General features: G+C 41.5%; 2 protein-coding genes across 2 annotated transcripts in view; both read right to left on the bottom strand.

Annotated features, from left to right (window-relative positions):
- The window catches only part of MINPP1 (multiple inositol-polyphosphate phosphatase 1), a 49,780-nt gene that overhangs the window by 17,688 nt on the left and 17,166 nt on the right, over positions 1–14,926 (bottom strand). The gene's annotated exons all lie outside the window — the stretch shown is intronic.
- Positions 5,338–5,847, bottom strand: LOC122492667 (40S ribosomal protein S20-like). The gene has a single exon (XM_043596152.1). It carries the CDS (start codon positions 5,733–5,735, stop codon positions 5,376–5,378), a length of 360 nt encoding a protein of 119 aa, XP_043452087.1. The 5' UTR covers positions 5,736–5,847; the 3' UTR covers positions 5,338–5,375.

Genomic DNA, 14,926 nt, shown 5'->3' with positions numbered 1-14,926 from the left:
AGAGAGACAGAGCATGAACGGGGGAGGGGCAGAGAGAGAGGGAGACACAGAATCGGAAACAGGCTCCAGGCTCTGAGCCATCAGCCCAGAGCCCGACGCGGGGCTCGAACTCACGGACCGCGAGATCGTGACCTGGCTGAAGTCGGACGCTTAACCGACTGCGCCACCCAGGCGCCCCACTTCTTTTCTTTTTAATGTTTGTTTGTTTATTTTGCGAGAAAGACAGCACACGAGTGGGGGAGGGGCAGAGCGAGAGGACGACAGAGAATCCCAAGCAGGGTCCACACTGTCTGTGCAGAGACCGAACTCACGACGGTGAGATCATGACCTGAGCCGAAATCGAGAGTCAGGCGCCTGACTGAGCCACCCAGGTGTCCCCAACACAGAGTTCTATGATACATTGGTCACGTTTGTCAAGTTCACGTCTATCCCTGACTTGTAACAACTATCCTTTAGAATTCTTAGAACAGTCTCCCAAACAACAAGGAATACAAAGACGTGAAATAGGATACCAGTAACTCTGTTCTCTTCTTTTGATAAAAATGCATTTTTATCAAATGCATTTTGGAATGTCACATTTTCCAAAACGTGACAAAACCACTTTTTAAAAAGAGGCACATTTTAGCTTTAAGAAGGAAAAAACAGCATAGAAAATGTAAACTATGAATACAAATATAAGGAAACAAATCAATATTCTGTATTAACAAATATAGAGAACCACAGAAAAAGGCAGGCAGATTACCTAACGCTATCTAGCGAGGTAAGAATGTTCTCCAAATTAACAGCCCCCTTTTACTTACACAAGTTGGTAAGGAGATTTTACTAAATCTTCAATAAAAAACAAAATTGAATTTGAAGTCTCAAATTATGCTGTTACACGAGGGTTGATGACTATGTATGTTCAATGTACACAAAACACCTCAAGAAAGTACTTAAAAATCACACAAAGAAGCTCAATCATAAAAACAACTGATAACTGCAGGTTTTTCCTCTACACGTACTCAGCTTAGATCTTCCTAAACTCTTAATTCATGTTTCACTCTCAACCAATATGACACAGAGTACGTTTTTAATTGCGATCCAGGAATTCAAACCCAGCTTTAGACAACTCGAACAATTCCCATACTTACGTAAGGACACAAACGTTAAGTGCCAGACACAGGAGATGCTCTGGGAAGAAAATTACCAGGGAAAAAAGATATTTTTTAAGTCTGTTTATACATCCGACTGAAACATCAGCCCCGTGAGACATCTGGGGAAGCATCAGTTTGACTGAGAGCTTAGCACAAATGTAGAACTAAAACGGCCTGAGCATCAAGTTTTTTCTCAGGCAAAAATACAACCGAAATAACCCGCTTTCAGCCAAGACAGGGCGACAGGGACCAGATTTACCCGAAGCCTGAAAACCTACAAGGGGCGGTGTTTCTGAGGCGCTCAGCACGAGGCAGAGGAGGAGCGAGAAAAGCTAAGTGGCTCCCCCAGCTCACCGCCCAGGGTTTCCAGGCGGCAGCACAGGGAAGGGGAGCCCGGGCGGAGCGTGACTGCGTTCCAGTGTGGATGAGACAGGACCCAGAGCTCAGGGAGGCCACACTGGCCGGAATTCACAGGACCGAGTTCCAGAGAAGAGAGACCGGCAGGGGCCCACACCTCGAGGTTGCAGCTGGCACCGATCCGCACACACTTGAGAAAACCATCCAAATCCAGGGAAAAAACACTGGGAAGGAACAGGTGAAACCATTCCCAAAGCTAACCCAGGGCCAGGAGTAGTCTGTTTCTCATAATGCAGACTAGGAAAACCTCCCAACGTACAGGGACCAAACACACGCTCGGGGGCACCATCAGCCCCAAAAGGACATTTTTACAAAAACAAAAAGGCAAACCCCAGACTAGGAGAATATATCTGTAGGGCATAAATCTGAGAAAGGACCTGTACCCAGAATATATACAAAGAACTCTGACAACGATAAAAGATGAGAAACAACCCGCTTACAAAACGGCAAAAGGTGGGAAGACACTTGGGCAGATTACACTAGGGTGGTAAAAGAGCACCTGGAAGGGCGGTGCAGGTCAACAGTCTTTAGGGAAATGCAAACTAACACTACAATGAGGAGCTGCGTGCCCATCAGAACTGCTCAAATTACAAAGACCTACCACACCAAGCGTCAGCCAGAATGTAGAGTAAGTCAGCTCTCACCCGCGGACAGGAAGAGTTTGGCCGATTCTCAAGAAGGGGAAACATTCACCGACAGGGGACTCAGCTATTCTCTGAGTAGGTGTCACCCGGCAGGAAAGAAGGCACAGGTCCACAGCAGGACAACCGAAGTTCACAGCAGCTTCACGTGGAATAGCCTTGAACGGGAAACCACCTAACATCCACCGCAGGGGGAATAGATCAGCGAACTGGCGTGTGTCCGTATGATGGAATACCATTCAGCTTTAAAAAGGACTGACTGCCTAACAACCCCTAACAACATGGGTGAATCTCCTAACCATTATGCTAGAAGAAGTCAAATCAAAAAATGTATACAGTAGATGGTTCCATTATCTAAAATCTAGAAAAAATAGGTTAATCTAGAGTGACAGAAAACAGATCAGCGGCTGGCCTGGGGATGGGGGCAGGTGGAAAGAGTCACAAAGAAATCTTTGCACAGGATGGATATTCCGTTATCTTGCTTTCGCTGACGGTTTCACATATACGTACGTATGTAAAAACTCACCAAATTGTACACTTTAAATACGTACCACTTAACTTTACATCAATGATAGGTCAATAAAACTTCTTAAAGAAATTAAAACGAGTATTAAGGGTGGATACACTGAGGTTACTGAAAGAAGCCTTCAGTGACCAACCTCAAGGACTCGTCCCATAAAGCCTTTACCAAATTCCAAAGTTCAAATTCATTCTCCTTGAGCACTTTCTTAAAAACCGGTTTCAGCGCTGTTATATAAATATCCTCCAAACTAGGACATGAGCTCCCTGAGACAGTAACTTAGATGTACACCCTCTACCGCCTGCATAATACACGGGAGTCAGGCGGGCGGACGCTGAGGCCAGGCAAGCACTTAGAAGCAGTTGCTGAAATCTAAGAGAAAGATACTGGCCTGAACTGAGGGCGGAGCGGTGGGGTAAAAAACGTGGAAGGAACAGATCTAAATCTGGAAGCAAAACCAAAAAACCCCACAAAACGACAAATACAGAACGCAACACGGTGAGTAGAGGTAGAAGGGGAGGGAGGCAGAGTCCGGAATGAGGCAGTTTGCGGCTGGGACGCCTGCATGACGGAAGCCCGGACTAAAAGAGGGACAACGGACGGGAGAGAAAGAGAGGACTGCAGACACTCCTGTGATGCGTACCGACCACCTACTGTATGTGCCCCGTGCTCGTTCTAGGCACTGAGGAGCGGACACCGAGATAAAGTTCCAGACACCACACACCTATGCTCTACGGAGAGTCCAAAAGTTTTTCCCAAAACCAGATGGACATTGGCACAGCCAGACTAGTTACATTTTAATCTTTATTTAGCCAGTTTCTTTCGACAGGCAGCACTCCCAGAGTTTGCTGGAACATCCACCTGGACTCCATGGAACCCTGACTGTAGAAAGGGAGCAAAAAGACCGGCACACAGGTCCTGAGGACTTAGAATCTGCACACATTTCCAAGAACTTTAAAAGACAAGCCCCCCTCCCTAATTCCCACGGGCCAAATGACCCAAACAGCTATTTAAAATCACCCGTTGGGACACCGGGGTGGGCCAGTCGGTTAAGTGTCCGACTTCAGCTCAGGTCATGATCTCACGGTTGTTGAGTTCAAGCCCCAAGTTGGGTTCTGTGCTGACAGCTCAGAGCCTGGAGCCTGCGTTGGATTTTGTGTGTGTGTGTGTGTGTGTGTGTGTGTGTGTGTGTGTCTACCCCTCCCCCACTTGTGCGGGCTCTCCATGTCTCTTCCTCTCCCGGAAATAATAAATGAACTTTAAAAAATTATAAAAACTAAATAAAAAATAAAATCACTTGTTGCCACGTGAATTTCAATGCTGCCATCTTATGTTAAAATATGGAACTACACAACGTTAAAAAGCCATACCCTTGTTCAACGGTAAAATCTGAAAATATCAAGATTTGAGAGTCAGTGAAAAAGTAGACAAAGTTAGTTAAGTTTAATGATAGTAACAAATACTGACAGCAGTCAATTTCAGCGTCTGAGATGATCCATGATGAAATGAAAGCTCTCATGAGGCTAAGCAATTACAGTCCAGAATATAAACCTTATTTTAAAAAAGAAGTGACTTATTGAATTACCCCGATCTAAAAAGATAAAAATATATCAACAGAGATAATGGGGAATGGGTACAGTAGAATAAAATCCATATAGTCTCATCCCTTTAGTAAATCCAGTCTTTTTTTTTTTTTTTTAAATTTTTTTAATGTTTGAGAGAGAGAGAGAGAGCAGGGGAAGGGCAGAGAGAAAGAGAGACACAGAATCTGAAGCAGGCTCCAGGCGCTGAGCTGTCAGCACAGAGCCTGATATGGGGCTCGAACTCACCAACTATGAGATCATGACCTGAGCCAACAGAGGACGCCTAACTGAGTCACCCAGGCACCCCTCCGCAATCTGCTTTTCTAATCACAGCTGCTCAAAAGGCAAAAGCTGCTTAAATTTGCTTAAACAGTGAATGTACTGGTTTTAACTTTAATCCCATCACTGTGGTGATGGTTCAAGGAGGAAAATAAAAATCAAGATCCTAATAAGAGTAAAGGACCCTGAGCTTGAAGGGCAGCTATACGCAGCCAAAATGCGGACCCTCGCCAATTAACATTGTTTGTAATCTCCAGTTTTTCTGTGAAGTAAAACCAGGCTCCTAAAATTACGTTGAAGAAGTATTCATAAACTCGGAAGCCGATCTCTGATTGACCATGAACATAAAGAGGGAACAGCCTGCCTACGCAGCAGTACACGGAACGCAAACGTAGCCTGGGGGCTCCACCATGAAGTGAGAGACATCTCCCTCAGACAACAGGATGACAAAATACTGCTCATAACCCCACACACAGACTCTAAACACAAATACAAAAAAGATTTTAAGAGTCGCAAAGAAAAAAGGCTAATGTTCTGATAGAATGGGTCAGAAAAATCTACTGAAGTCTTATCTTACCACCGTGTGTGTGATATTAATGTTGAGGGAGGCTGTGTATGTGGAGGGGAAGGTAGTTGGGAACTCTAGAATTCCCACTCCAAACTGGTGTGAACTTAAAACTGCTCTAAGACACAAAATCTATTAATTTTTTAAAATGCTATTATTCTCTTTGCTGAGCATATGTTGGTTTTCTGTAGAAGTATTCTTTTTTTTAACTGATAACCAATTTATTAAAAGGCCGATTTAAGCATCTGCAATGGTGACTTCCACCTCAACTCCTGGCTCAATACTGATGGAAGTAATCTGTTTAACAATCTCAGATGGACTGTGCAAATCAATGAGCCGCTTGTGGACCCTCATCTGAAAACGATCCCAAGTCTTAGAACCTTCACCACAAGGAGTTTTTCTTGTAGTGATTCTCAGAGTCTTGGTGGGCATCCGAACCGGTCCTTTCACTTTGAGATTCTTTTCCTTGGCGCTTCTGATCAAGTCGGCACACACCTTCTCCAAAGATTTTACGTTGCGGCTGGTTAGAGTGATTCTAATTCGGTGAATCGCCACCTCCGGTTCCACGGGGGTCTTCCCGGTGTCTTTAAAAGCCATGGCTGCGGCGCAGCTTCCTGACCGACTTGTTCCTCGGCGAGAGCGAACAGCGGTGAGTCAGGAGCAGGCGAGAGAGCCTCCAAAGCACCGCTCCGGCTGCGACCGCGTCTTCCTTAAAGAGAGCTGTAGAAGTATTCTTAAATGTAGCACTGCTCCTAAAATCCTATCAATCGGCTTTTTTGGACAGAAATAGGATAGAAGTCTCTAAATATACCTTCTTCCCTCTATTTAAGAAGATTTAATTTTTTTAGCTGTTTTTTAAAATTTTTATTTAAAAAAAAATTTTTTTTAATATACATCCAAGTTAGTGAGCATATAGTGCAATGATTTCAGGATTCGATTCCAGTGATTCATCCTCTACATGTAACACCTAGCGCTCATCTCAGCAAGTGTCCTCCTTGATGTCCCTTGCCCACTTAGCCCATCCCCCCCACCCACAACCCCTCCAGCAACCCTCAGCTGGTTCTTTATATTTAAGAGTCTCTTCTGTTTTGTCTCCCTCCCTGTTTTTATATTATTTTTGTTTCCCTTCCCTTATGTTTATCTGTTTTGTATCTTAAATTCCATATATGAGTGAAGTCATATATTTGTTTTTCTCTAACTTCACTTAGCATAATACACTCTACATTGTTGCAAACAGCAGAATTTCATTCTTTTTGATTGTCGAGTAATACTCCATCACACACACACACACACACACACACACTACATCTTCATTCATTCATTCATTCATTCATTCATTCATCGATGGACTTTTGGGCTCTTTCCATACTTTGGCTATTGTCGATAGTGCTGCTATAAACATGGGGGCGCATGTGCCCCTTCGAAACAGCACTCCTGTACCCTTTGCATAAATACCCAGTAGTGCAATTGCTGGGTCATAGGGTAGTTCTATTTTTAATTTTTTGAGGAACCTTCATACTGTTTTCCAGAGTGGCTGCCCCAGTTGGTATTCCCACAAACAGTACAAAAGAGATCCTCTTTCTCCGCATCCTTGCCAACATCTCTTGTTGCCTGAGTTGTTAACGTTAGCCATTCTGTCAGGTGTGAGGTGGTATCTCATTGTGGTTTGAATTTGTTTTTCCCTGATGATGAGTGACGTTGAGCATTTTTCATGGGTCTGCAAGCCATCTGGATGTCTTCTTTAGAAAAGTGTCTCTTCATGTCTTTTGCCCATTTCTTCACTGGATTATTTGGTTTTTGGGTGCTGAGTTTGGTAAGTTCTTTATAGATTTTGGATACTAACCTTTTATCTGATATGTCATTTGCAAATATCTTCTCCCATTCCATCGGTTGCCTTCTAGTTTTGCTGATTGTTTCCTTTGCTGTGCTGAAGCTTTTTATTTTTTATTTATTTATTTTTTAAATTTTTTAATTTTTTTTTTTTTAACGTTTATTTATTTTTGAGACAGAGAGAGACAGAGCATGAACGGGGGAGGGTCAGAGAGAGGGAGACACAGAATCTGAAACAGGCTCCAGGCTCCGAGCTGTCAGCACAGAGCCCGACGCGGGGCCCGAACTCACGGACCGCGAGATCATGACCTGAGCCGAAGTCGGAGGCTTAACTGACTGAGCCACCCAGGCGCCCCTGAAGCTTTTTATTTTGATGAGGTCTCAATAGTTCATATTTTGCTTTTGTTTCCCTTGCCTCTGGAGGCATGTTGAGTAAGAAATTGCTGCGGCTGAGGTCAAAGAGGTTGTTGCCTGCTTTCTCCTCTAGGGTTTTGATGGTTTCCTGTCTTACATTTAGGTCTTTCATCCATTTTGAGTTTATTTTTGTGGTGTAAGAAAAGTGATCTAGTTTCATTTTGTTGCATGTTGCTGTCCATTTCTCCCAGCACCATTTGCTAAAGAGACTTTTTTCCATTGGATACTCTTTCCTGCTTTGTCAAAGATGAGTTGGCCATACATTTGTGGGTCCAATTCTGGGTTCTCTATTCTATTCCATTGGTCTATGTGTCTGTTTTTGTGCCAGTATCATACTGTTTGGATGATTACAGTGTTGTAGTAGAGGCTAAAGTCTGCGATTGTGATGCCTCCTGCTTTGGTTTTCTTTTTCAATATTACTTTGGCTATTTGGGGTCTTTTGTGGTTCCATACAAATTTTAGGATTGCTTGTCTGGCTTTAAGAATGCTGGTGCAATTTTGATTGGGATTGCATTGAATGTGTAGACTGTTTTGGGTAGTATTGACATTTTAACAATATTTATTCTTCCAATCCATGAGCACGGAATGTTTTTCCATTTCTTTGTGTCTTCTTCAATTCCTTCATAAGTTTTCTATAGTTTTCAACATATAGATCTTTTACATCTCTGATTAGGGTTAGTCCTAGGTATTTAATGGTTTTTGGTGCAATTGTAAACAAGATCAATTCCTTGATTTCACTTTCTGCTGCTTCACTATTGATGTATAGAAATGCAACTGATTTCTGTGCATTGATTTTATATCCTGTGACTTTGCTGAATTCATGGATTAGTTCTAGCAGTTTTTTGGTGGAATCTTTTGGGTTTTCCAAATAGAGAATCATGTCATCTGTGAAGAGTGAAAGTTTGACTTCCTCCTTGTTGATTTGGATACCTTTTATTCTTTTGTGTTGTCTGATTGCTGAGGCTAGGACTTCCAATAGTCTGTTGAGTTAACAGTGGTTAGAGTGGACATCCCTGTCCTGACCTTAGAGGGAAGGCTCTCAGTTTTTCCCCATTGAGGATATATCAGCAGTGGGTCTTCCGTTGAGGTATGATCCTTCTATCCCTACTTTCTTGAGGGTTTTTATGAAGAAAGGATGCTGTATTTTTTCAAGTGCTTTCTCTGCATCTATTGAGAGGATCATGTGGTTCTTGTCCTTTCTTTTATTGATGTGATGAATCACATTGGTTGTTTTGCGGATATTGAACCAGCCCTGCATCCCAGGTATAAATCCCACTTGATCGTGGTGAATAATTCTTTTAAGGCATCATTGGATCCGATTGGCTAGTATCTTGCTGAGGACTTTTGCATCCATGTTCATCAGACAAACTGGTCTATAATTCTCCTTTTTAGTGGGGTCTTTGTCTGGTTTTGGAATCAAGGTAATTTTGGCAAGACAATTTAATCTTGATTCAGCTACGTAAATACTTTTTAAAACTCTGATCAGTCTTTTAGTATAGAGATAACCGGTCCCTGAAAAGCACCTGCCAGTTTCTTCACAATTACTGCTGTCTCTCCTTCCTCAGATGGAAAAGGAGGCAGTGGCCAACATGATCAGCTGTCATACAAGCTCAAACTCTCCTTCCTTTGACTGTTTATACTGTTTCACAATCTCACATGAACAGTTACACCATTACCCGTGAATTTGATACACATTTCTATTTTTTCTAGATTGTAAGTCACAAGCGCAATGAGTCTGTCTTACTCATCATTGTTTGCTGGTCCTGAAACACTGCCTGACATGTATCATAGCAGGTGTTTTAATTCACAAATAATTCACAACTCCACAAATAAAGGAGTAATCATCCAAAAGAGGGTAAAAATTCCTTCATCTTGCTGATGGAAACATCATATTACACTAAGTGCTTTGAAGACATTATCTCATTTCATTATCACAACAACCCTGTCAGTCAGCAGACGCAGCCCCCTTTCAGAAGTGAGGAATCTGCAACATCAATAAAGCAGAATCAGGACTCACACGAAATCCAAGTACCTGCCTACAGCATCACACTGCCTCTGTATTACCGCACCTGATCCCAGGAGCCATGCACGACAATTAGCCTCATTAGCTTCTGAGGACAGAGTTGGCTACTACCTAACGTAATGATTCCTCAATTAGTTCCATTTTTCCATCTGTATTTCATCTGTGGGTAAGATAAACAAATTGTAAGAAAATAAGCTAAAAACTGGAATTTCACTTTAAGATAAAAACAAAACAAGGAAAACCTCCCAGCAGGTCATCTGGATCACTGTAAACAGGGCAACCTCGACTTGGAACGCTTTGTCTACAGATCACATCCAGGAACCAGTGCATGTCAGAGATTGCCTACATGGCTACAGTTTCAATACTCTTTAACAATTCCCGAGAGGCAAACTTCATGACTCCCTAGAAATTCCATTCTGGGCATATACCCGAGCCAAATGAAAACGTGACCACACAAAAGTCTGTATGCAAATGCTCACGGAAACATTACGCACGAGAGCAAAAATGTGGATAGGACCCAGATATCAATTAATGAACAAAATATGGTATATTCATACGACAGAATACTATTCAGCCATAAAAAGGGCGAAATACTGACACATGCTACAACACGGATGAACCTGAGAACGTTACGCTGAGTCAAAGAAGCCAGTCACAAAGAACCACATATTACATGATTCCACTTATATGAAATGTCCAGAAAACCCAAATCCATAGAGAAAGAAAGTAGATTAGGGGCTGCCTGCTGCTCAGAGCGTTTGGGTAAATGGGGAGAGACTGCTAATGGGCATATGGTTTCTCTCTCAGGTAGTGAAAATGATCTAAAACAGTGGTGATGGCTGCACAACTCTTGAATATACTAAAAGCCACAGAACTGCACAATGTAAATGGATGAACTACACGATATAGAAACTATTTCTCAAACCTGTTTTTAAAAAGTAACTCTGGTAGGCGATTGTGATAGTAGGGACGGCTATGGGGAAGGGAATGTTGGGAAGTCTCTTTACCTTCCGCTCAATCTTGCTGTGAACCAAAATGGGCTCTAAAAAACAAAACTGTTTAACACAAAAACCGGCTTGTCCCGTCTACAGTAATCCAGACGATCTCATGGAACTGCAAGAGCCCTGATTTTTTGTTTTGACTCCTCGATTATTTTGGTGTATTTTATCAAGGCAGGGAAGCGAACTGATAATTATCTTAGAAGCCATTCATTTTGCTGCATCTGTCAGTAATTCATTCCTTTTCATGGCTGAGTAGTATTCCATCACACGGACGTAAGACCTGCGTTTACTCATTTATCAGCTGGTGGACAAAGGAATTGTTTGCAGTTTTTACCTACTATGAAAAATACTGCAATAAACAGTCACAGAAAAGTCTGTGCAGACATGTATTTTCATTTCTATTGGGTACTTTTGGACTCAATTTGCTAAGTCATGGTAGATTTATGTTTAACTTTTTAAGAAGCCGCCAAACTTTTCCCAAGTGGCTGTATTAAATTTTACATTCCCACCCGCAATGTGTAAAGCTTCTAGTTCCTACACATCTTGCCAACTTTTAGGACAGTCTTTTTTCTTTTTAACTTAAATTTTAGCCAGTGAGTATGAAAAACACCCAGGCTTCCCCTCCTGTGTTTCTCCTCTTCTCACACTACATACTGCTACCACTTCTGATACCAAACATGTGGGGCTTTTTCCCCACACCCAGCGATTCTGTGATAGCAGCCGGGTATCCTACAATTTAACTCAACTCTGACACCGTGTACCTGGAGCCAGTGTCAGATTCCACTCAGGACTCGGTCCCACGAGACTGCTCCTCCCTCCCCTTCCAGGCACCAACTGCAAGTATGAGTGTTAGTCCCAGGTTACACACAGCTTCTATCCAACTGGGCTACAAATCAAAGGATTTGTAGGTTTATTAACTTGCCAGAGCAGCTCACAAAACTCAGGAAAACACGTTACCAGTTTATTACAAAAGGATATGATAAAGGATACAGGTGAATGTCCACATGGAAGCAATGGGTAGGGCCAGGTTTGTGGGATGGGGCACGGAGCTTCCACGCCCTCTTGAGGCATGGACTACATAATAGTTCACTCTCCCGGCACATCTACTTGTTCATCAACCCAGGAGCTCCCGAAACCACAAACGTTTTTTTGGATTTTTATGACATCTTCATCGCACAAGCATGATTCATCATTAACTCCATTTCAAATCCTCCTTCCTTCTCAAGAGAATGGGGCTCAGGGCTGAAAATTGCAAGCTTCTTCTTACTCAAGGCTTGGTCTTTCAAGGCTCATCCTGGAGCTGTCCAGGGTGCCACCCAAAGTTGCCTCATTAGAACAAAAGATACGCCTATCACCCAGGAAATTCCACGGGTTTCAGGAGCCCTATGTCAAGAACTTGGGGAAGAGACCAATATATATATATATATATATATATTTTTTTTTTTTTTTTTTTTTTCCCAAATCATTTCAAAACCAGTTTGGGAATATACTGGTGGTATTTCACTGTGGTTTTAACATCTAATGATGTTAAAAGCATCTTTTCTTGTACTTATTTGCCATCCACATATCTTCTTAACTGTCCATTTAAATCTTATGCTCTTTTTAAAAATTAGTTTGTCTCCTTATTGGGAGGTAACATCTCTATGTATTCTGGATTCAAATCCTTAAACATATATGTATATTTTGCAAATATTTTCTCCAAGTCTATAGCTTATCTTCTCATTTTGCAAATAGTATTTTTAGAAGCATAAACATTAAAAAAAATTTTTTTTTAATGTTTATTTTTGAGACAGAGAGAGACGGAACATGAGCTGGGGAGGGGCAGAGAGAGGGAGACACAGAATCGGAAGCAGGCTCCAGGCTCTGAGCTATTAGCACACAGCCCGACGCAGGGCTTGAACTCGTCAACCGTGAGACCATGACCTGAAGCCGAAGTCGGATGCTCAACCAACTGAGCCACCCAGGCACCCCAAGAAGCACAAAAATTTTTAATTCTGAGGAGGTCCATTTTATCAATTTTGCTGTAGATTGAGCTTTCAGGCTTTTTAGCTATGAAATATTGACCTAATCCAAGATCACAAAGATTCACTTCCATGTTTTCTTCTAGGAGTTTCACAGTTTTATCTCTTGTATAGTGTGAAGTAAGGGCCTAAGTGTCATTTTAAACACATGGTTATCCAACTGTTCCAGCACCAACTGCTGAAGACTATCCTTTTTTCCAATGCATGACTTTGGCATCTTTGTTGCAAATTGACCATGTAAGGGTTTATTTATGAGTTTATTTATTGACTTGATTCTATTCCATTGGTCTTTTTGTCTATGGCTATAGATTTATAGTAAGTTTTGAAGTGAAATATTTTTAAGTTTTTATTGTTTTTTCTTTCAAAATTGTTTTAGCTCCTTAAGCTTCTTTGCATTTCTGTATAAATTTTATAATAAGCCTCTCAATTTCTACAAAGAGACCTACGGACTGTGATAGGGATTGCATTCAGTCTACAAATGATCAATCTATCTTCCAATCCATAAAGATAGTATATCTCTTCATTTATCTGGGTCATCTTTAATTCACTCTGTAATGTAATATTCATTTTGAAACATGAAGATAGGGGCGCCTGGGTGGCGCAGTCGGTTAAGCGTCCGACTTCAGCCAGGTCACGATCTCGCGGTCTGTGAGTTCGAGCCCCGCATCGGGCTCTGGGCTGATGGCTCGGAGCCTGGAGCCTGTTTCCGATTCTGTGTCTCCCTCTCTCTCTGCCCCTCCCCCATTCATGCTCTGTCTCTCTCTATCCCAAAAATAAATAAAAACGTTGAAAAAAAAATTAAAAAAAAAAAATAAAAGAAACATGAAGATAAACTTAACCTTAAAATCTGGCATCAAATTATAATAGCAAATCTTACAAAAAGTTATTCAAGAATCTTTCTGACACAATTTCAAGTTTCCCAAAACACGTTCAACAATGAGACAGAAACAATGAACAAATAGAAAAGATCCGTTATCTTATGAAGTCTATGGGTTATAAACCACTCGTAAAACTAAGTAGGAAAAAGTTCATGCTTACCTCAAAGATAGAACTTGCCTTGACTATTTTGCCCCACAAAAATCATCTGGTAGCAGAAACTAAATACTCAATTGAGTTTTCTCCCTAACTCCCATCAAACCCAAGAAAACTTCATGAACTGGAGCTACACACACACACACACACACACACACAAATTCTCTCTCTACATGTATATATGAAAAACTTAATATTGCAAACACAATCAAACACACAATCTTCCATCTTTCTGTCTCCATCTTTATAGCATTTTTGTCTCTAATTATGAATGCATAAGCTTTCATGGAAGCATATTTGTCAAATAAAATGGGGTTTAGACTCTATCAGGTTTAAATTATGAGTTTTTAAAAAAAAACTTGAAAAGTATGATTAACAAAAGATTTTCCATGAGAGAGTCTTACTCAAAAACATTTTGCAATTCCTACCACAAGCCATGTACAATTAATTACACTATTTCATAACAGCAAAAAATAGAAACTACCAATGTCCACTGACAAGAGAGCATAAACTGTGGTATTTAGTTACTGAATATCACATATCATTGAATCTTGTACTATAGTAAAAATGTTTATGTTTTTAAGTTTATTTATTTTGAGAGAGAGAAAGAGAGAGAGAGAGAGAGAGAGAGAGAGAGAACGCATACACACACGCAAGGGAGAAAGAGGATCCCAAGCAGGCTTTGTGCTGTCACTGCAGAGCCTGATGTGGGGCTCGAACCCACAAACCATGAGATCATGACCTGAGCAGAAATCAAAAGTCAGATGCTTAACCGACTGAGTCACCTAGGCGCCACATAAAATTGTTTATTTTCTGACTTTATAGTATAGGTAACAATATGATGAACACTGTAAATGTAATGCTGGGGGGGGGGGGGGGGGGGCGGCGGGGAAGTCCCAGAAGACAACAGGCATATGACTCTAAGCAAAACCAAACATATTGTTTGCACACATACATTTACAATAAAAACTACTTTTAAAGAGGCAAAGCATTGATATAGAGCAAATTCAGAACAGTGGTTATAGGGGACACGGAGTAGAGGGAACACAAGGAGGCAGGAAAAGGGAAGCACTGCAAATGCGAATTATTAGTAACGTTCTAGGTCGTGGGTTGAACAAAGGGTATATATATCTCATAACTCACATATGTCATCTCGTTCTTTTGTATGTCTAGTTATTATTTTTTAAAAACACAAGCAAAACCTATTAAAAACATTTTTTTTAATCTTTAGTTTTGAGAGACAGAGAGACAGAGCACAGGTGGGGGACGGAACATAGAGAGGGGGAGACACAGAAACCGAAGCAGGCTTCCAGGTTCTGAGCTGTGATCACAGAGGCCAGCACGGGGCTCAAACCCACGAATCGTGAGATCATGACGTGAGCCGAAGTCGGATGCTCTACCGACAGAGACAGCTACGGGGCCCAAAACTATTTTTGAAATCACCCATTATAAAACATTTTCCAGAAG

Source organism: Prionailurus bengalensis, chromosome D2 (genome assembly GCF_016509475.1).
Source record: "Prionailurus bengalensis isolate Pbe53 chromosome D2, Fcat_Pben_1.1_paternal_pri, whole genome shotgun sequence".
Taxonomy (NCBI): Eukaryota; Metazoa; Chordata; class Mammalia; order Carnivora; family Felidae; genus Prionailurus; species Prionailurus bengalensis.
This window is presented reverse-complemented; position numbering and strand designations above follow the sequence as displayed.

Excerpts from the sequence above, each read along its gene's own strand:
- LOC122492667 (XM_043596152.1), bottom strand. The coding sequence starts at position 5,735 with ATGGCTTTTAAAGACACCGGGAAGACCCCCGTGGAACCGGAGGTGGCG.